The sequence below is a fragment of the Vulpes lagopus genome, chromosome 21 (genome assembly GCF_018345385.1).
Source record: "Vulpes lagopus strain Blue_001 chromosome 21, ASM1834538v1, whole genome shotgun sequence".
Classification (NCBI taxonomy): domain Eukaryota; kingdom Metazoa; phylum Chordata; class Mammalia; order Carnivora; family Canidae; genus Vulpes; species Vulpes lagopus.
This window is the reverse complement of record NC_054844.1, coordinates 43808994-43829795: the sequence shown is the minus strand read 5'-3', so window position 1 is coordinate 43829795 and position 20802 is coordinate 43808994. Positions and strand designations below refer to the sequence as shown.

The following is a 20802-nucleotide window of genomic DNA, read 5'->3' as shown; positions in this document are numbered from 1 at the left end:
TTGGCAGTGCCGTTTGTCCCAGGCGGCTACCCGTAGGGATCCGAATCGAGCCCGGGAACTAGGACTTAGGGAGGTGGGATCCGGCAGCTCACCGGCTGCGGGCGTCCTCGGGACCGGCAGGATGTGCTCCCTGGGGCTGTTCCCGCCGCCGCCGCCCAGGGGTCAAGTCACCCTCTACGAGCACAATAACGAGTTGGCGACAGGCAGTAGCTATGAGAGTCCGCCTCCCGACTTCCGGGGCCAGGTGGCCGGGGCGAGGAGGGAGGGGGTCCGCGCGGGAGGGGGGCGGGGCGAGGAGGAGGAGGGGCGGGGCCCGCGGGAGGGGCGGGGCCGGGCGGGGAGGGGGCGGAGCGAGAAGGGAGGGGCCCGCGCGGGAGGGGGGCGGGGCGAGGAGGAGGAGGGGCGGGGCCCGCGGGAGGGGGCGGAGCGGGGAGGGGCGGGGCCGGGCGGGGAGGGGGCGGAGCGAGAAGGGAGGGGCCCGCGCGGGAGGGGGCGGGGCGAGGAGGAGGAGGGGCGGGGCCCGCGGGAGGGGGCGGAGCGGGGGCGGAGCGAGAAGGGCGGGGCCCGCGGGGGAGGGGGGCCGGAGGGGAACGGGCGGGGAGGGGGCGGGGCGAGGAGGGGCCGCGCGGAGGGGGCGGGGCCCGCGGGGACGGGGACAGGCGGGGGCGGAACGAGGAGGGGCGGGGCCCGCGGGGGAGGGGGCCGGGCGGGGAGGGGGCGAAGCGAGAAGGGAGGGGGCCCGCGGGGGATGGGGCGGGGACCCGAGGGGGCAGGGCCGGGCGGGGAGGGGGTGGAGCGGGGGTACCGGAGGGGTCGGGGCCGGAGCGAAGAGGGAGGGGGCCCGCGGGGGAGGGGAGGGGGGACCGGAGGGGGCGGGGCCGGAGCGAGGAGGGAGGGGCCCGCGGGGGGGGGGGCGGGGGGACCGGAGGGGGCGGGGCCGGGGCGAAGAGGGAGGGGGCCCGCGGGGGAGGGAAGGGGGGACCGGAGGGGGCGGGGCCGGGGCGAAGAGGGAGGGGGCCCGCGGGGGAGGGGAGGGGGGACCGGAGGGGGCGGGGCCGGGGGCGGGGCCGGAGCGAGGAGGGAGGGGCCCGCGGGGGCGGGGGCCCGGGGGGGACGGCCCGGGGTCGCAGGGCTCAGCCTGGCGGACTGGGAGCTGCCCGGCCCAGGCCTGAGACCCCAGGGGCTGGGATGCAGTGTAGGGCCGGGGTTGCAGGGTGAGGGAGGTTGAGCGGTTGTGGGGCGGGCCTAGAGGGAACGAGAGGATGGGGGGGCTTCAGGGGAACTGCTGAGCAGTTGGGGACAGCATCTGGGAGAGCTGGGGAGGCACAACCCGGAGCGTTTTTTCCCACGGCGATCCCGCGAAGGAAGAGGGAGAGAAACTGCTATTTATTGAGCGTTTGGTGTGTAAGAGAGTCTGAGTCCGGTGTGCTTCGCCGATGCCCTAAGGGCCGATGATCACAGCAACTCCGTGAAATGGGCTAGTTTTGCAGATGAGAGAGCTAAGCTCCGCTTCCGTTTCCCACAAGGGCTGGGTTTGTGGGGATGGGAAACAGGCCTCTTACTTGTAGCCCAGCCGCGGTTTGGGGGTGGCCGGGAGTTCTGCAGCGATCGCAGGAGGAGACTGACTCGTTGTCCCCCGTCGCACTCCTGGCCTATAGTGGATCAATCTTCCTGTGCTGAACCTGACCAAGGATCCCCTGAAGGCCCCTGGGAGGCTGGACCACGGCACAAGAACAGCCTTCATTCATCACCGCGAGCAAGTGTGGAAGAGATGCATCAACGTATGGTGAGATGTGGCAAAGGGTCTCCTGGACCCTGGTCCAGGGGTCACCACCCCTCTGCCTCCGCCTGTCACGCCCTCTCTCGTTCGGTGTCCGATGTCATTCACTGTAACAAATTAGTAGTCCTTCCTGGGGAACCTGTGGACAGTAGTTCATCTCCTCTCCAGGGACGTGCTTTGCTTTCTGGCATAAGCGAGCCTGCTCCCTGCCCCTTCTTCCGAACCTTAACCTGAAGCTCAGCAAGGTTAGGTATAACGTTGCAGTGGACGATCACATACTTAGGTCATTCAGTTAGCGCATTTAGGAGTGGACCCCTACCGCCTGGATTCAGTTTGTGGCCGTGTCACTCTTTAGCTGTGATTTTGGGTAAGGTACTTGATTAACTTGGTCCCTCACTTTCCTCATCTGTAAAATGGGACCCATTTTACAAGGTTGTAGTGATGACGAAATGAGTTAATAGATATAAAGCACTTAGAGAACAGTGTCCTGGCACGTACCTATTAATCCCTTCCAGGATTAGTTATTATCACTGACACGTGTAGGATAAATTCCTACAAAGCCAGTAGGTGGCTTCAAAGGGGATATTCATTTGTAATTTTTTTTTTTAATTTTATTTATTTATGATAGTCATACAGAGAGAAAGAGAGAGGCAGAGACACATGCAGAGGGAGAAGCAGGCCCCATGCGCCGGGAGCCTGATGTGGGACTCGATCCCGGGTCTCCAGGATCGCGCCCTGGACCAAAGGGAGGCGCCAAACCGCTGCGCCACCCAGGGATCCCGTAATTTTTTTTTTTTAAGATTTTATTTGTTTATTCATGAGAGACACAGGCAGAGGGAGAAGCAGGCTCCCTGCAGGGAGCCGGACGTGGGCCTCGATCCTGGGACTCTGGGGTCAAGCCCTGAGCTGAAGGCAGATGCTCAACCGCTGAGCCCCCCAGGCGTCCCTTCATTTTCAATTTCAAACCTGCTTCTACCTTGTGTTTTTCCTCCCAAGGGATGGCCTTACCACTCATTCAGGAGCGAGTGGTTTGAGTGTAGGCTCTGGAGCCAACAGGCAGGTTGAATCCTGATGCTGCTCCTTCCTACTGAGATCACATTGATGATATTAACCTTTTCATGCTTCTGTTGTCTCATCTGAAAATGCGAGTCTTGGCAAAACCTATTTTGCAGGGTTGTGATAGTGGTTGACTAGATAATGTGTGCGAAGCATCTAGGCCAGCCTTGGCGTACTGTGTGCAGTTTAACTGCTATAATTATTACCTAGGTGTTTCCCTTGATAGTATTCTTACTAATGTCTAATTGGCTGTCAAATTCTGTTCATTCTACTTCAACCTCTCAAATCTATCTGCTCTTCTCCAACCCTGTGGGTTCAGAGCACTTTGGTCTTTTTTCCAGACTTCTGAAGTAGCCTCTTCACCCATCTCCTTCTCTCCGTTTTTGTGCTCCTCTAATTTTTAGTCATACTGATCTTTCTTTTTCTTTTTCTTTTTTTCTTAAGATTTTATTTATTTATCCATGAGAGATACAGAGAGAGAGAGGCAGAGACACAGGCAGAGGGAGAAGCAGGGTCCATGCGGGGAGAGATCTGATGCAGGACTCGGCCCAGGACCCCAGGATCATGCCCTGAGCCAAAGGCAGATGCTCAACCCCTGAGCCACCTAGGCCTCCCCCAAATACTATATATATATATATATATATATAATTTTTTTTAAGGGTTTTGTTTATTCATGAGACACACACACAGGCAGAGGGAGAAGCAGGCTCCATGCAGGGAGCCCGATGTGGGACTCGATCCTGGGACCCCCGGATCATGCGTTGGGCTGAAGGTGGCGCTAACCCGCTGAGCCACCCGGGCTGCCTGCTCTTACTTTTAATACGTTACTGAATGAGTATAACTTGTAGAGGGAGACGGAAGGGATCAGAGTAATCTGACTCACGGTTTCCTCTCATCAGGCGTGATATGGGCCTTTTTGGGGTGCTGAATGAAATTGCAAACTCGGAGGAAGAGGGTGAGTACTTCCTCTCTAGCTTTCTCTAGTTTTGTGGTTGGCATCTCCCCTTCATATTCTTCCTAACTCATCCCAGTGCCTCCTGGCCCAGGCCCTTTCCCTGTAGCCGTGTTTTTCCTGCCCCAGTTGTCTATGCTGGTGCCATGTTTTCTCCTCTCTGCCTACTTCCCATACCCCAGAGCCCGTGTCCCAGAGTATGGGGAATGCTTGTCCTTTCCCTGCTCGTTCCTTATCCAAGGGTGCTGGTGACAGCCCTGTGAATGGTTTAATCAGAGCTGCTTCCTCACCCCCACAGTGTTCGAGTGGGTGAAGACGGCGTCCAGCTGGGCCCTGGCACTCTGTCGATGGGCCTCCTCCCTCCACGGGTCCCTGTTCCCCCATCTGTCTGTAAGTTTGGCTTCCTCCCCTGGCCCTCTGTGGCTGCCTCTCCTCCACTCCCACCCTCTTCCACTTCCCGCCCCTGAAGGTCAGGGTGGGGTGGGAAGACTGTAGAGGGTGGGCGGGGTCCAGCTCCCCTGTGGAACGTTGAGGGGCTGAGCTTTCGTCCCAGGCGTCCTCTATCCGCTTTGTTCTTACAGCTCAGGAGTGAAGATCTGATTGCTGAATTTGCCCAAGTCACAAACTGGTAAGTGTGCAAGCTCTGAGGCTTGTGTGGGACGGGAGTCCTTGGAGCTTCCCTGGAGAAGGAAGTCAAGGCAGAGAGCCCTCCCCACCCCTTTCCTGACTGTTACCCACATTCTCACTTCCGAAGAAAGAAATAAAAAGTGAAAACCAGTAATGGCCTCGTGAGAAAGGGAATCTGAGCCTCTGGGCTGGGGGATGGGTTCAGACTCCTCGTGCTCCCTCCTGCCGCAGGTCCAGCTGCTGCTTGCGGGTCTTTGCCTGGCACCCCCACACCAACAAGTTTGCAGTGGCTCTGCTAGATGACTCAATCCGTGTGTACAACGCCAACAGGTATGTGCTCACCTGCTGGGCGGGCTCTGACTCTCTGTAAGTCAGTCTTCCTTCACCAGCCTTGGTTCCAGGACTTCTTGGAGGTTCCTGGGCCTGGCCCACAGCACCCCTTCTAGAACCAGGCTCGGGTTCTCTACGACTGACTTGGGGTGTCCTATTTCCAGATCTAACCTTTATCCTATCCTTCCGTCTCACAAGCCCCCGGGCCCTGGGTGGTCAGCCTTCTTCTCTTGGCCTTCCCACCTCAAGGGAGCTCCTGTCCCCTGAGCTGTAGTGTCGCTGCCTTGACCCAGGCCCTTCACCTTCACCACAGCACTATAGTCCCCTCCCTGAAGCACCGGTTGCAGCGGAACGTGGCCGCTCTGGCCTGGAAGCCCCTCAGTGCCTCTGTCTTGGCTGTGGCCTGCCAGACCTGCATTCTCATCTGGACCCTGGACCCCACCTCCTTGTCTACCCGGTGAGTCCCAGCAGCATCTGTCTTACCTTGAGGGTTGAGGCTTGTGGCCGTGTTAGCGGAGGTGGGCGGCCAGGTCTGGAAGTTCTTTATCTTCCCAGGGCTGTGGGAGAAGCCAACATAAGGTCATTGTTGAGCTGCTGGGAATGTTGTAACGTAGAGAAACGGACAGAACTAGGAGCTTCTGGAATTGTGGGGACTGTGTATATGTGGATCATAGAGTAGGAAGACTGCTTTTTCCAGAGAACTGTCAGATGTAAAGGCAGTGGGGAAGGGAATTAATAAAGACATAAGTCAATGGGCAGCCCCGGTGGCACAGCGGTTTGGCGCCGCCTGCAGCCTGGGGTGTGATCCTGGAGACCCGGGATCGAGTCCCACGTCGGGCTCCCTGCATGGAGCCTGCTTCTCCCTCTGCCTGGGTCTCTGCCTCTCTCTCTCTCTCTGTGTCTATGAATAAATAAATAAAATCTTAAAAAAAAAAAAGGCATAAGTCAAAATCAAGGAAAATGGAAAAAGAATCCCTACAAGAACTAAGTAAATATAAAATCAGAAACTGGTCCTTTGGGGACACCTGGGTGGCTCAGTGGTTGAGCATCTGCCTCCGGCCCAGGGTGTGACCCGGGGGTCCTGGGATCAAGTCCCCGCGTCGGGCTCCCTGCGTGGAGCCTGCTTCTCCCTCTGCCTGTGTCTCTGCCTCTCTCTGTGTCTCTCAGGAATAAATACGTAAAACCTTAAAAAAAAAAAACAAAACAACTAGTCTTTTAAATTATGGATAAAGAAGAAAACCTTTTGGCTAGCCTTGTTGGGGTAAAAGAGAAAAAGCACAATTTTTCAGAATGGGAAAGAAAAAATAACTGCAGATATGGAAGAAAATAGAATTAGAGAATATCAGACACAAGTTTAGACCTACAAATCGAAAATTGAAAGGAAATACTTGATTCTTTATCAAAATCTGTAACTAAATGGATTGTATAAGAAAATGGATGACCTCTACTACTAAAAAAAAAAAAATGCCATGCTGAGATGACTTTATGAGAGTTCTCTCTTCAAAGAAAAGATAATCTCCATGTTGCTTGTTTTTAAAGTAGGCTCCGTGCCCAGGGCGTGTGGGGGTCGACTTCATGGCCCTGAGGTTCCAGTCACATGCTCTATGGACTGAGCCAGTCAGGCTCCCCTCCATGTTACTTGAATTAGACTAGACCACAGACAAATTTGGAAATGTTTAGAAATCAGGCTCTTGATTTTTTCCCTTTTAATAAAATTTGGCAAAATTTTAGATTTTTAGGATAGCTGCAAGGATAGTACAGAGTTTCCTATACCTGTCACCCAGTTCGACTACTGTTAACATTTTATGTTACCTTGTGACATTTGTCAAAACTAAGAAACTGCTGTTTGTACATTATTAACTGAACTCAGACTTCAGATTTCACCAGTTTTTCCATTGATGTCCTCTTTCTGTTCCAGAATCCATTCTGATTTATTTTTATAAAGCTCAACCCTAAAACCCAAACCTGACAATTAGTATAAGACAATATTTGAGCATAGATTTATAAATCCTTTTTTTTTTTTTTTTTTTATTTATTTATGATAGGCACACTGAGAGAGAGAGAGAGAGGCAGAGACACAGGCAGAGGGAGAAGCAGGCTCCATGCACCGGGAGCCTGATGTGGGATTCGATCCCGGGTCTCCAGGATCGCGCCCTGGGCCAAAGGCAGGCGCCAAACCGCTGCGCCACCCAGGGATCCCAGATTTATAAATCCTAAAGAAAATACTAGTAAGTAGAGTCCAGAAGTGTGTGTATATTATTTTTTATTTATTTTTTTAAATTTATTTATGATAGAGAGAGAGAGAGAGAGGCAGAGACACAGGCAGCGGGAGAAGCAGGCTCCATGCACTGGGAGCCCGACGTGGGATTCGATCCCGGGTGTCTAGGACCGCGCCCTGGGCCAAAGGCAGGTGCCAAACCGCTGCGCCACCCAGGGATCCCTGTATATTATTTTTTAAAAATGTTATTTATTTATTCATGAGAGACCCAGAGAGAGAGAGAGAGAGAGAGAGGCAGAGGGATAAGCAGGCTCCATGCAGGGAGCTCAACGTGGGACTCAATCCTGGGACTCTAGGATCACGCCCTGGGCCAAAGGCAGGCACTAAACCGCTGAGCCACCCAGGCTGCCCCCAGAAGTGTGTGTGTGTATACACACACATTTTAAAGATTTAATTTATTTATGATAGACAGAGAGAGAGGGGGGCAGAGACACAGGAGGAGGGAGAAGCAGGCTCCATGCAGGGAGCCCAACGTGGGACTCGATCCGGGACTCCAGGATCACACCCTGGGCCAAAGGCAGGCACCAAACCGCTGAGCCACCCAGGGATCCCCCAGAAGTATATTTTTAAACAATCTTAACCAAGTAGGATTTTTCCAGAAAGTAGACTATTTGTCATTAGGAAATCTATTAACATGATTTATTACTTTAGAAAATTAAAGGAGAAAAATGCTTATATCCATAAATGCCCTTCTTAAAAAGCAGACTTTCTCGTTGAAAACAAAGTAAAATAGGAACACAAAGAGATGACCTAGGAGTATTTACTGAGAAAAAGTAAGAGTGCTCAGAATCAGCTACCAGGTCAGACAGTGAAATATGAGATACTAAAGGTATCGCTTCCAGTCCTGTCAAGATCAAGACAGAGATACATTATCACTGTTATTTTTATTTAAGGTTTTAAGTAATCTGTACACGGAGTGTGGGGCTCAAACTCACAACCCCAAGATCGATCACATGCTCTACCTCCTGAACCAGCCAGGTACCCCCCATTATCAGTTATTAATGTTATTTTTGGAGATTTTAGTGAATGCAGCAAGACAAGGAAAAAGGTTTAAGATTTTATACATTTATTATGAGAGACACAGAGAGAGGCAGAGACGCAGGCAGAGGGAGAAGCAGGCTCCATGCAGGGAGCCCGACGTGGGATTTGATCCCTGGAAAAAAATATTCTATTTCCAATGTGTGGTTACTGAGCTCCCTGAGAATGAGTGGTGAAATGTATTTAATCTACTAGAGCCCTGGAGAGAGTTGTGGGGGAACATTAAGCAAGGGCTGAGTAAGCGCGAGAGACACTGCCGGGACAGGAGTGTGTCGTCGTAGAAGTGTCAAATTAAGTGGACTCGAAACCAGAATTCTGCTGGGTTTTGTTTTTCTGAACTGGACAAAGTGATATGCTGAGTTTTTATTAAAGAATAAATGTGGGGCAGCCTGGGTGGCTCAGCGGTTTAGCGCCGCCTTCAGCCCAGGGCCTGATCCTGGAGACCCGGGATCAAGTCCCACGTTGGGCTCCCTGCATGGAGCCTGCTTCTCCCTCTGCCTGTGTCTCTGCCTCTCTCTCTCTCTCTCTCTCTCTCTCTGTGTCTCTTGTGGATAAAATCTCTAAAAAAAAAAATTAAAAAAAAATGTTTGGGGGATCCCTGGATGGCGCAGCGGTTTGGCGCCTGCCTTCGGCCCAGGGCGTGGTCCTGGAGACCCGGGATCGAGTCCCATGTCGGGCTCCCTACATGGGGCCTGCTTCTCCCCCTGCCTGTATCTCTGCCTCTCTGTCTGTCTCTCCTGGATAAATAAATAAAATATTTTTTTAAAAAATGTTTGATAATATCCAGTACTAGCAAGACTAGGAAAGGGGTACTTTTTTTTCTAGGTGAAAAAACTGTATCATGGTACAAACTTCTCAGAAAATTATTTGTTGGCATATTTAGTTTTTGAAAAGTGCAAGCCTTTTTTACCCCAAATTCTGGACACATAGTAACATGAGTTCATAAGGATATAGATAAAGGGAATATTTCTTGCAACGTTTTGTGACGTGTAGAACGTTACAAACAATTGAAACGTCCGTTCACGGAGACGGAGGGCACCCCTGAGGGTATGTGTTCGGGAGAGAGGCGGTGGAGCCACCGGGCACTGAGCCGGTCTCTGGGCCTGGAAGAAGTGGCTGGGAAGCCCCCAGGGTTGTAGGTCCGGCCGGGTCCCTGGCTCTGGGGCGGTCACAGCTCAGGTCACAGCTCGGTCCGGCGGCTCTGGAGGCACAAGGCTGAGCCCCGCGCTGCATCCTTGGGACAAGCAGAAAACCCCGCAGGAGCACGGGGACTGTGACCGCAGCCGGGGAGGCAGGGTTTGCGGCCCAGGAGGCGACGCTGGGAGCGTGTTTGGGGGCGCAGGCCGCAGGGTCGGGCGGCTCCGGGTGGCCCGGGTGGCCCCGGCCGGTGTCGTCTGCAGGCGATGCTGGGTGCTCGCCCCGTGCACTCGCTCCCGTCCGTGGGCCTCGTGGTGGGGACTGGGCGCCTCTTACGCTCTGGTTTGTCCTCCCCTCCGCGACCTCCACATCCCTCACGGAGACTGGAGGGGCTGCCAGCCTAAGTCGCGGGCGTTCCTGACCCCGTGTCCCCCGTGTCCCCTCGGCAGACCCTCTTCTGGTTGCGCCCAAGTGCTCGCTCACCCAGGGCACGCGCCCGTCACGAGCTTGGCCTGGGCGCCCAGCGGGGGACGGCTGCTGTCCGCGTCGCCCGTGGATGCTGCCATCCTGGTGAGTCGGTCCCCACCCCGTGGCCCCCGCGGGAGCAGCCTCCATCTGGGGGACATGGGGGCGGGTGTCCCGTGGGAGGAGAGGCTGCGCCCCGGAGCGGCTGCGGAAACCGTCCCTCCTGGCCTGGGCGTCCGTCGGCCCCGAGACAGGACGGGGCGCGGGGTTTGCGCCCTCACCCCCGGCCCCCCTGCCCCAGGTCTGGGAGGTCGCCACCGAGACCTGTGTGCCCCTTCCCTGGTTTCGGGGAGGCGGGGTCACCAACCTGCTCTGGTCCCCGGATGGCAGCAAAGTCCTGGCCACCACCCCTTCAGCTGTCTTCCGGTGAGTGGGGGGGGATGACCGGACGGGGAGCCCCCAGCACGCGGAACCCCCGCCCTGTTCTCTCCCTCCTCCCGGGACTGGCGGAGGCAGGGACGTCGGCTTGGACCGCAGAGGCCCGAGGTCGTGACGTGCTTCTCCGGCGCAGGGTCTGGGAGGCGCAGATGTGGACCTGCGAGAGGTGGCCGACCCTCTCGGGGCGGTGTCAGGTGAGGGGGCCGGGCGCCCCAGCTGGTCTCCCGCGCCCCTTCCCGCGCCCCACACGCCAGTGACCCCGTGCTCTGCTGCCCGCCCCCAGACTGGCTGCTGGAGCCCGGATGGGAGCCGGCTGCTGTTCACCGTGCTGGGGGAGCCGCTCATCTACTCCCTGGCGTTCCCAGAGCGCGGCGGTGAGTCAGGGACCCCGAGCAGCTGCTCCGAGGGGCAAAGGGAAGTCGAGTCCGAGACCTGAGAGGCGTCGGGGCTTATGGGGGGGGGAGGGGGCGGGGAGACGCCCGGTTCCTGTACCCCAGAGCCGCTGCGCTTCTTGCAGGGGAAGGACAGGGGCGCGTTGGAGGCGCGAAGTCAGCCACCATCGTGGCCGACCTGTCGGAGACCACCGTGCAGACACCGGACGGAGAGGAAAGGTGAGCTCTGAGCTGGGGCAGAGGGAGGGGCAGGACGGGGGGGGGGGGGGGGGGGGGGGGTGGGGCACGCTGAGCCCTCCGGACTCTGCCTCACAGGCTCGGGGGAGAGGCACACTCCATGGTCTGGGACCCCAGTGGGGAGCGGCTGGCCGTGCTCATGAAAGGTGAGTTGGGAGGGGCTTTGCCCAGGCCATAGCCCTTGCCCGATTCGTGGAGGGTGTGTCGCGGAGGGTGCCGGCGTCCTGGAGCAGTTCTCTGCCCTGCCTGGGGTTCCGCCCCCGCCCGGGGTACCTCACTATCACACCCATTTCCCGTAGGAAATCCACGGGTCCAGGACGGTAAACCAGTCATCCTCCTCTTTCGCACTCGGAACAGCCCTGTGTTTGAGCTGCTTCCTTGGTAAGGGCCGCGCAGGGGGCAGGCCGCCGGGTGCAGGCTCCCTCCCAGCCTCCCCCCAACCCGCTCACCTCCTCCCCCAGTGGCATCATCCAGGGGGAACCCGGGGCCCAGGCGCAGCTCATCACGTTCCATCCTTCCTTCAACAAGGGGGCTCTGCTCAGCGTGGTGAGTAGACAGGCTGCTGGGCTTCTGGGGGAGGGGAGCCAAGGACAAAGGCTGCCCACCCCCCCACTTCCCCCCACCCCCGTGTGGGCTCTGATGGGTCTTTCTTGTCCCCTGCAGTGCTGGTCCACAGGCCGAATCGCCCACATCCCTCTGTACTTTGTTAACGCCCAGTTCCCCCGCTTTAGCCCAGTGCTTGGCCGGACCCAGGAGCCCCCAGCTGGGGGCGGAGGCTCTACTCACGACCTGCCCCTCTTCACAGAGACGTCCCCAACCTCTGCCCCATGGGACCCTCTCCCGGGGCCATCAATTGGCCTGTCCCACTCCCCTCACTCCCACTTCTAATAATAATAAAAGTCCCTTCATTGTTTTCCACTGTTACGAGACTTTTTTTCAGGGAGTTGGACTGGGATCTAGTGAAGAAAAAAAAAGTGTGGATTTTGGGTTAAGATGGCTTTGTTGCTTTTTGTGATTTTGGGCAAGTTATTTAACTCTACGAACTGGGTGGTTTTCAGATGATTTGGAAAGCAAAGCAGAAAACACCTACCATAGGCTTTGGCATATAATAGATATTTCACTTTTCCCAAGTTTTGGCAATTCCCCAAATGGTACAGGGCAATAATGGGGCAAGGACTTGATCAGTGTGACACAGATGACATTTTATTGGGCTAAGGGGGGATTTGTGGGAGGCTGAGGTGCTGGGCGCTGGGCCAAGGTGGCACGGGCCATGCTCAGGGCACCTTCTCGGGTGCGGTGGCCACCAATGAAGCCGCTGGTGTGGACAAAGACGCAGCCAGGAATCCCACTGACCTGGTCCAGGGCCTCGTCCCGAAGACCCCGCCATGGCTCTGGCAGGGGCAGCCTACAAGTGAGAAGAGGAAGCTGGTGGGAGCAAGTGGAGGCCCTGGGGGCGGGGGGAGCATGGCAGGGGCCAAGGCTTGTGGCCCCCTCAGATAAGGTGGGACAGGCCTGAGGCCTGCAGGTGGTCCTTTAGGACCTTACCGGCTCTGGAACGAATGGGGCTCCTTGGGCACACACTGTACCCGCCACTGTCCGGCCTGGTCAGTGTAGATAACAAAGGCGACAGTCACCGGGGGAGAGAGCCCAGATTCCAGGTGGTAGAGGTGCTCCTTCCAGGGGCATCCACCTTTTGCCAGTTCCACGATCTCTCCACTTGGGTCCACCTGGAAGGGAGGCATGGCTGGAAGGTCAGGCTGGAAGTGGGAGCCCCACTGGCCGGCAGCCTGCCAGGGTCACTAAGCCACGAACCCCAGGGCCTGCCCTGGGCCTGTACCTGGAATCGCTGGGTCAGGGCCTCCTGCACCAAGGCCCGGGCGGGCAGCCAGCTGTGCTGATAGAAATCTACTCTCTGTAGAAATTCCTCTCGAACTAGGTCCATGGCGCGTTGGAACCCGGCCTGGGAATCGGGATCAGAACCATGGTGCTGGCCCCAACTTCCGGCGTGGCTAGGACTGGAGGAGGCGACCACTCATTTCCTCCCCCGAAGTACTCACGTGCCTCGTGGTCTCCCTCGTGATCTCTGCCCCCGGGGCTCCCCTTACCTCGGTGTCTTGGTTGGGCTGGTTCCAGGTGGGGTTAAGTCTCGCAACCCGGGCACTCAGTGTGGTCGTCAGCACGTATCTAGGCTCTCCCTCTTCCCACTGGGAGATCCCATTGTCCACCGCATCCACCTCCTCCACGAAGTTCTCGTACATCTAAGGCAGCAGCAGGAGAAAATGCTCCAGGGCACCTACCATTTGCATCAAGTTTTATAGATTTCAAAGGATGGGCGCACCCACCAGTCTGCAACAACCCTGTGAGGGTCTCTCAACGTTCACCGGATGAAGAAAGGGGGAACTGGGGAGGTCAGCGGCTTTCGATCAGATCTAATCGTGCTGGGCTGGAGTTCAGATGGCCTGACTTCTAGTCCAGCGCCCCCTCCACAAGCGCACAAAGCCTAAGTCAAGGCCAGCACGTGTGAGGAGGGGGCTGCTGACTTCGGAGCCAGGAAGGTCTCAAGTTCCAGGAGAGGCTCTGGGAGTGGATCCCCGTGGCCAGGACACGGTAAAGCTCCAGGTGGGCTGAACAGGCTATTCAGTTGACCTGGTAAATGAGGCCCACGAGAGTCTGGCCGAACTCGAGTCAGGTGGGAGAGGGAGTGCTGGCCGAGACCTAGGAGCCGGGATGTGGTCCCAGGGCAGCCTGTGATGTGCCACATGGTGGGAGCCGGGGCTGCATCTCCCAAGGCCACAGAAATAGTAGGATAGTGCCTCAAGAGTCTGGGGGCAGAAAGGACACGGCACATCAGTGTTTCAGTGCTTGAAGCAGAACGGCCCTGCGTGTAGGCCTGTAACGGCAGCACGGCTGTGGTATGCGGGAAAGCGCTCCTCGAGAGAGCGGAGAAAGACTGCTTCCTGCCCAGCATCTTTTGGTCTGGACCCCAACCTGATGCTCAGAACTTGGGGTAATCTCTCCCTGCTTAGAAGCCCCTCAGCAGAAGGGAAAATTGACTGAGGCGGTTTAAAAACCATAGTATTCCCCAAACTCTGACCCTATGGTTCACATTTCTTCACCTCTTTGGACTGTACAAATGCTGTGTCACAGGAGGCAGAGGACAGGTGAGCTACGAGAGAACCGAACTCAACGGCCTCTGCAAAATCCAGCATTGATGGAAACTGAAGCTTGACCTCTGAACTTCACAGGAGTGGGGGCAAGTCGGCGTCCTTAGAATCACGGATCTGACCTGCGTGCTGGAGCCACTAGCCCTATTCCCTTTCCTGTAGTTGAAGTGTGTGGAGCTGCTTGCAAAGGAGATGCTGGGGGAGCCTGACGATACTTTCTTCCCCCCCACCCCCACCCGGCCACCCCTCCTGACGATACTTTCATAATCAAATCCTTCCCAGCTCAACTTCCGATGCGGGGGTCCAAGATCTGCCCCCCTCACCTTCAGGGAGCCAGAACCTCAAGCCAGGTGCTTCCCAAAACCAGCTGCCTCCTCTATTACCAAGCTGTTGAACCATCATTTTTTATGATGGCCGATCAAGAAAAGGACCGCGAAACACTGCTTTATGGTTTTCAAAGCCCTTCCCTAAACTACCTCACCTTCTCAGAGGTGAAAAGGCAAGCCTGACTGAGGGAGACGGTGCTGGGCCAGCTCTGGGCCAGGAGTCCTGACTGAGGCCCAGTCCTGCCGAGTGCCACTCCCAGCTACTGGAGATGCTTTCACGGGTCATCTTTGTCCTTGGGTCCCCACCTTGTCATAGATGGTGCCCACCATGCTGTCCTCTTCGTTGGTGCCCAGCAACTGGGCCAGCAGCTTGTGCCCGAAGTGCAGATAGACGAGTCCCGCACTGCTCAGCTTGGTCTGCCACCGCTTCCCAGGAGACAGGGAGCTCATGGTCTCTGTGAAAGATCTGAGGAGCACGGGGAGGCAGGGCTGAGGCAGAGCTGCCCCAGTGAACCCACAACTGTGTGTGTGTGTGCGCGTGTGCATAGGCACGGGGGGGGGGGGGGGGGGGCTGGAGAATGCTCAGGAGTCAGGAGGAGAGCGCCTGGCTGCGGGGGCTTCAGCTTTTCCATGGGGATCAACACGGACCTCAGCTTGGAGTCTGTTCATGCTTTCATTTGACAATGCTGAATTCACTGCTCTCTACATGCCAGGCTTTGTGTTTTACACATCAGGGATAGAGCAAACCCTGAGACCATGTCCCTGCCTTCAAGTTCACCTACTACCGGCAGACACGCATGCACACCACCAAGCTAATGCTCTCAGTAGGTTATAAACAAGGCAATGGGGGTGGGGTGAGAAGAGCGACTTCAGGTCATTCCTAAAATATGAATTAGGTGTTCGCCGGCCAGACAAAAGGCAAAGGAGAAAAGGCATCGCAGGCAGAGGGACCAACATGTATGATGGCCGAGGCAGGTCTCTACACGGAACTGCAAGAGAGGCAGCTTGGGTGTGACGAGTGGCAAAAAAAAAAAAAAAAAAAAAAAAAGCTAGAAGGGTAAGCAAGGGCCAGATAGATCATGGCAGGCCTCGTCCACTATATAGAAGAGTCTGGTAGTAGGGAACCTGAGAACTTGAGCGGACAAGCTCAGGGTTTGGCGCTGTGCCAGGCAGCATGCGGAAATGCAGACCACCTGCAGTGCTGGCAGGGGTGAGAAAGGTAGACACCTGAATTCTACTGATACGACAGTTCTTAGGGAAGCAGAAGCTACAGCCGTAATTTCTAAATACCCATCCATCAGAATCACCTAGAGCTTATTTTTTTGTGCTTTTTACTACTGAGTATATAAAAAATGTCTATAAGGCATAAAAATGAATACAGAATAAACCCCCAGATAAAAAAATCCAAAAAGCAAAACTAAACTACTGAGAGAGACAGATGTGCTAAACTACACAGTAAACGGGGGTATGATGAACACAGAATGAAGGACACGGCCTACTTCTGGGGAGGCCGGGGCACGGGACAGGGAAGAAGTGCCTGCGTACTGGGGCGAATATAATGGTAACCTTCCAGTGCTTAGGCTGGGAGACTGGCCGCTGGGTGTTCATTACATGCTTTATATTCCAAAAGCGTTGGGGTGCCTGGTGGCTCAGTCGGTTAAGCGTCTTCGGTTAAGCGTCCCGCTCTGGGCCGAAGGCGCCACTAAACCGCGGAGCCACCCGGGCTGCCCCAGTCCTTTGATTTCCAGATGGGAGGGCGTGGGCAGAGTTTTAGGAAGTATAAGCCCTGGGGCAGGCGGGTGCTGCTGTGAACCTGCACACAGGAAAGGCTCAAGTTCCTTTGAAAAGGAGGAATGGGCGGCCCGGGGGGGGGGCTCAGCGGCTTAGCGCCGCCTTCCGCCCAGGGTGGGACCCCGGGGTCCTGGGATCGAGTCCCGCGTCGGGCTCCCCACATGGAGCCTGCTTCTCCCCCTGCCTGTGTCTCTGCCTCTCATGAATCAATAAAAAGAAAAAAGAAGACGGAGGAGGAGGTGGGTGACTCACTGCGGGAGCGCGATGCGCTGGGGGCCGGAGGGCGGGAGCCCCCCCCCCCCCGGAAAGGACGCTCTCCCGTGTCGGAGCACAGGTGAAGCGCTGACCTGACGGGGTGCGGCCCTCGGGGTCGAGGTCAGGGCGAGGGCGCCGGGGCACTGACCTCTGGTGATGGTCGTACCGGTGCCTCTGAGGGTCGTACTCGCCACCCACGTCTACCACCACGTCACAAGCTGCCAGTTTCTCGGGGTCCCGGGTCCGCACAATCTCCGCATCCTGCGGGGCACAGGAGGTGAGGGGGCGGCCAGGGTCCCGCAGGCGGGGGCCCGGGGGCGGGGCGGGGCGCGACCCGGCCGTACCCGGTACTCGGGCAGGAGGCGCAGCAGCGCGCACGCCAGCGCCTCGTCGCAGTGGAAGGTGCCGTCGTGCGTCCCGATTCGGGCCGGCGCCATGAGGCCGCCGCGGGGTCGCTTGGGCGGCGGGGCGGGCTCCGCGCGGAGCATCCGGGGTCCGGGCCGCGCGGGGGGCGGCGGCCACAGCAGCCGCGGGAGGAGAGCGCGCGGGAAGCCGCGGCCCATGCGGCCTCCGGGGCCCGCGGGTCACGACCCGGAAGGGGAGGCGTCGCGCAGCCGCACTTCCGCCGCAGGCCGTTCCCACGGCAACGGGCCCGCCCGCCCGGCCCCGCCCCCCGCCTCGAGACGCGCAGTGCCGGGCGGGGCCGCAGCACACCCGCCCCGCCCCCCGCGCACCTCCAGCCTCCGCGGAAAGCACCAACACCAACATTGGGCCCCGCGGGCACGTTTATTAGCACGAAGCAAGCCCCTCCCGTCCTGGGCCCCGGGAAGCCACGCCCACAAAGTCCCAGCTCCCGCCGCGGGGGCACTCGGCCCGTTTCTGAACCGTTTCTGAACCGAGTTTTCAGGCCTTGGCCGTCGCCTGAGTTGCCCCCAGGGCTGTGAGCTGCTGAATCTTCTGGCTCATCATCTCCATGACAGCTGTGGGGGGGGGAAAGAGGAGTCAGATCTTGGTCTGAAGCTTGAGTGGAGAACCCAGAGTTAGGAACCGTGAGAAAAAAAAACACTGAGGACTGCCTGGGGCGTGCAGTCGGATACATGTGGTACCCCTGGTTTGGGCTCAGGTCCTGATCTCACGGTACTGAGAGGAGCCCCCTGCCTGGCTCTGTGCTCAGTGTGGAGTCGGCTTAAAACTCTACCTTCCCCCTCTCCCCACCATGCTCAGGCACTCTCTCAAATACATTTTTTTTTTTTTAAGAATATTTTATTTATGTGACACAGAGAGCTCAGGCATGAGTGGGATGGGGGACCAGCAGAGGGAGAAGAAGACTCCCTGCAGAGCAGGGAGCCCAACACAAGGCTCGATCCCAGAACCCTGGATTCATGACCTGGGCTGAAAGCAGATGTTTAACCAACTGAGCCACCCAGGCACCTGTCAAATAAATAAATCTTTAAAAAACACCAAAAACTGGGCAGCCCGAGTGTTCAGTGGTTTAGCACCGTCTTCAGCCCACAGTGTGATCCTGGATACTCAGGATTGAGTCCCACATCGGGCTCCCTGCATGGAGCCTGCTTCTCCCTCTGCCTGTGTCTGCCTCTCTCTCTGTCTCATGAATAAGTAAACAAAATCTTTTAAAAAAAAAAACAAAAAAAACAACTACTTTTAACAGTGATCCACTGTGCGACATATTCACACAAACAAATTTACACTCTACAATGTGTCAGTAAATATGGTAACCAGTGGGACATAAAAATGAATACAGTATTAAAAGAGTCAAACATAACCATGGATAAGATGTTCACCTTTAGAACAATGGTTCTCAATCCTGACTGTAACAGAATTACCTGGGGAGTTTTTTAAAAAAACACCGATCCTCTAGAATTCCCCCCCCCCCCAGGTTGATTTAATTGGTTTGGATTGGACATGGGCTTCCTTTTTAAACTTCCTGGGTTATTCTAATGTGTAGCCAGCATTGCAATGGTTAGTACTTAGTTAATAGGGCTGTATTTCCTTCCTGTCTATTCATTTACACGTATCATCTCCTTCATTCCATCCCCATTAAATAGGAACACCCAAGAACAAAGATATGATTTCCTTCCTCTAAATTTCTCTAGCACCCAACTGTGCAATCTACAGATAGTGGGTATGCAATGCAAAGCATCTAGAGATCACATCTAGACACCAAAGGGAAAGACATGGTTTTAATCTAGCAAAGGGGACACCCCCAGTTCACACTGGAATCCATGCCCTTCATCATGGTAGAAAGGGTGAAGAGGTGCCCCAGGCCAACCTTACCCTGTTTCATGGCATGCTTCTCCTGCAGAGCTGGTTGGATTTTCTCCATTTGCTTCGTAAGAAAGTCTATCTTCCTCTTGAAAAAGTCCTTGGCATCCTCCGCTGTCTGCAAAGTCAGAGGTGAATGAAGGGCTAAGAGGAGACCCCATGTTGTACTCTAGGTCTTCCCCTAAACTTCCTTTCCCTGCTCAGAGGGGCATCATGTGGTTATTTCCACTCACCTTTTCTACATAGTAGCCTGTTCCCACATCGATGAGTACATGTTCCACATCATGTAGCTTCCCAGGGACATACATCTAAGAAGCAAGGATTAAGGGAAAACTAGCCCAGCAGGAGTGTCACCATTGCTCGTCAGCTAGCCTGCTTGGCCTTCTTTTCTAAAAAGTTACAAGCCACAAGGACTGAAGAATCTGGAGGCCTCAGAACTATACCTATACATTCCGAATGGGAAAGGACAGAGAAGTCGGTTCCTCATGGAGAAAATGGCATATGCCACAACACTCTCTTGCCCTGATCCCATCTCCCGTCCTCCAAGCAGTTCTTACAGTTCCTCCCACTACTTCCTCCAGAAGAACTAGACACAACGATGTTTTCCTACTGATGTACAGTAGTAAGAGTGATAAAAAGCTGGCCTCACTTTCCATCAACAGCCCCAATCGTGAAATCACTAGCTAATTCCTAATGGATTAAATGCTCACTATTTAGCCGGCCCCTACTACACTACTTCTCTATTTCTTTTTTAGCCTGTCTGTTCTCCAAATATAGCTTACAGATGCCCTACTGCCCTACCTTACTCATTCAAGGAAAACACCGAACGGGCAGCCACAATCCAGGTTTCTTGGTAATAAGAATTTAGAAATAAGAGCTACAGTTAAGCCAAAACTGAGGATTCATAAACAGAGCCAACCCTCTTTGTTTCTGTACCCTGCAATTCTTCCATCGTTTATGTCTTCTAAGTCATTAGTAGAAGCGTAAGCCCACCTGTTTCGCCTTCCTATTAGAGGACACTCTCAAACAGCAAAGGGAAATAATCGCACCTCGATTCTGCATATGCCTTGGTGCTCGCAAGGCATTAGCTGGATGCTAACCCCAGGTTAGGAGAGGTACAAACAGTGTATAGTGCGTGTTCTCAGGATTATGGGAACGCTCTGCAGTAATCAAAAAGGAATCCCATCCTTTTCCTCCCTCCCTCTCTCTCTTTCTTTCTTTCTTTCCAAGAGGGAGGAGACACAAAAGGAGAGAGCCAGCAGGATATAGCAGTTTCTGTGGAAAGGATACAGAACTCGTCAGTGGGACGAGTAGTTCTTTCCCTGTGAAAGCAATTAAGACAAACAACTGGGGAAGGTGAAGACGTTACAGAGCGTTCCGAGGCGGCAGGGGCGGTAAGACAGAATTAAGAACAGAAACGGGGACAACAGCGGAGGAACGTCCGGCACATTCCAGGCCTGGACAGCCGACCCGAGAGGGCTCCCAGCGGGGCACGGGGCGGAGAAGACGGCTGTCTCGTCGCGCCTGGGGAGGGGCCGGGGCGGGAGGGGCCGGCTCGCCGCGCGCCTACCCCGTACCCTCGTTGTTCTTGTTGAGCACGTGCAGACAGTCCTTGGCTTCCACGTACTTGGTCTGCACCACCTTGAGCTGCGCGATGGACGTGGACAGGAACTCCACTTCCTACGGAGGACGGGAGACGCGGTGAGGTGGGGGCTGGAGGGAGAGAGAGAGAGAGAGGGAGAGAGAGGGAGAGAGAGAGAGGCGCCGCCGCGGGTCCACGGGGCTGGGACGGGGGCGGCTTCTCCCCGGGGACGCGAGGGCAGGACGCACGCGGGGCGGCTGTGGGGCGTCTCGGCCGCCCGTCCGCACCTGGTCCAGCTGGTTCTTGAGCATCTCTAGCTGCGGCAGGTTCAGCTCCGTGATGTTAACCGACTGCGCCATGTCGGGAAGGAGGACCGGCGGGGCGGAAGCGGCGCTCTAGCCGCCGCCTGCGCCTCTCTATGGCCGCGCGCCGAGGCCGCGCTGCGCCGCCGTCTCTGTGGCCCCCGCGCGGGAGGAGGGGCCGCGGCCTCTGCGGGCTGGACCCGCTTCGCGGGAGCGTGCGCCGTTCTCGCGGGACCTCCGCGGCCGGGCGCCGTGACGTGGGCCCGACAGGACCCCGGCCTCGACCCCGGCCTCCGGGAGCTGAGGGAGCTGAGGCCGGGCCCGTCGCCCTCCGCGCGGCCCGGCCCTGCGTGCTGGCGGCGGTCCCGC

General features: G+C 56.4%; 3 protein-coding genes across 4 annotated transcripts; 1 reads left to right on the top strand and 2 right to left on the bottom strand.

Moving 5' to 3' along the window:
• AAAS (aladin WD repeat nucleoporin) lies at positions 1–11643 on the top strand. 2 transcript variants are annotated; one of them, XM_041736403.1, is made up of 16 exons: positions 1–244; positions 1659–1786; positions 3736–3791; positions 4087–4178; positions 4370–4416; positions 4647–4745; positions 5059–5202; positions 9648–9768; positions 9965–10089; positions 10235–10295; positions 10385–10475; positions 10619–10712; positions 10809–10876; positions 11030–11111; positions 11192–11276; positions 11394–11643. In XM_041736403.1, exons 1-16 carry the CDS (start codon positions 122–124, stop codon positions 11616–11618), a joined length of 1641 nt encoding a protein of 546 aa, XP_041592337.1. In that variant the 5' UTR covers positions 1–121; the 3' UTR covers positions 11619–11643. The 2 variants fall into 2 exon arrangements, with proteins under 2 accessions (XP_041592337.1, XP_041592338.1); XM_041736404.1 differs by lacking the exon at positions 1–244 and adding an exon at positions 1040–1400.
• Positions 11644–11911: 268 nt separating this feature from the next.
• On the bottom strand, positions 11912–16984 carry MYG1 (MYG1 exonuclease). Its single transcript, XM_041736407.1, has 7 exons — positions 16611–16984; positions 16415–16527; positions 14527–14686; positions 12836–12988; positions 12568–12690; positions 12276–12457; positions 11912–12135 (listed from the first exon to the last, which is right to left on the bottom strand). The coding sequence occupies exons 1-7, from the start codon at positions 16827–16829 to the stop codon at positions 11934–11936; spliced, it is 1152 nt and encodes a 383-aa protein (XP_041592341.1). The 5' UTR covers positions 16830–16984; the 3' UTR covers positions 11912–11933.
• A 49-nt stretch (positions 16985–17033) lies between these two features.
• PFDN5 (prefoldin subunit 5) lies at positions 17034–20577 on the bottom strand. Its single transcript, XM_041736408.1, has 6 exons — positions 20419–20577; positions 20127–20229; positions 19840–19871; positions 18783–18857; positions 18562–18667; positions 17034–17246 (listed from the first exon to the last, which is right to left on the bottom strand). Exons 1-6 carry the CDS (start codon positions 20488–20490, stop codon positions 17170–17172), a joined length of 465 nt encoding a protein of 154 aa, XP_041592342.1. The 5' UTR covers positions 20491–20577; the 3' UTR covers positions 17034–17169.
• Positions 20578–20802: the final 225 nt, after the last annotated feature.

What these genes read in the sequence shown, in the direction of transcription:
- MYG1 (XM_041736407.1), bottom strand. Translation starts at nt 16,829, where the DNA reads ATGGGCCGCGGCTTCCCGCGCGCTCTCCTCCCGCGGCTGCTGTGGCCG. An exon ending in AGCCCAACCAAGACACCGAG is followed by an intron (nt 12,691 to 12,835) that starts GTAAGGGGAGCC and finishes CCCGATTCCCAG; the next exon opens with GCCGGGTTCCAACGCGCCAT. An exon ending in CCCTGACCCAGCGATTCCAG is followed by an intron (nt 12,458 to 12,567) that starts GTACAGGCCCAG and finishes CCTCCCTTCCAG; the next exon opens with GTGGACCCAAGTGGAGAGAT.
- AAAS (XM_041736403.1), top strand. Translation starts at nt 122, where the DNA reads ATGTGCTCCCTGGGGCTGTTCCCGCCGCCGCCGCCCAGGGGTCAAGTC. An exon ending in CCCTCTCGGGGCGGTGTCAG is followed by an intron (nt 10,296 to 10,384) that starts GTGAGGGGGCCG and finishes GCCCGCCCCCAG; the next exon opens with ACTGGCTGCTGGAGCCCGGA. An exon ending in ACACCGGACGGAGAGGAAAG is followed by an intron (nt 10,713 to 10,808) that starts GTGAGCTCTGAG and finishes TCTGCCTCACAG; the next exon opens with GCTCGGGGGAGAGGCACACT.
- PFDN5 (XM_041736408.1), bottom strand. Translation starts at nt 20,490, where the DNA reads ATGGCGCAGTCGGTTAACATCACGGAGCTGAACCTGCCGCAGCTAGAG. An exon ending in GCTCAACAAGAACAACGAGG is followed by an intron (nt 19,872 to 20,126) that starts GTACGGGGTAGG and finishes TTGCTTTCACAG; the next exon opens with GGAAAGAACTACTCGTCCCA. An exon ending in GAAGCATGCCATGAAACAGG is followed by an intron (nt 17,247 to 18,561) that starts GTAAGGTTGGCC and finishes CCCCCCCCACAG; the next exon opens with CTGTCATGGAGATGATGAGC.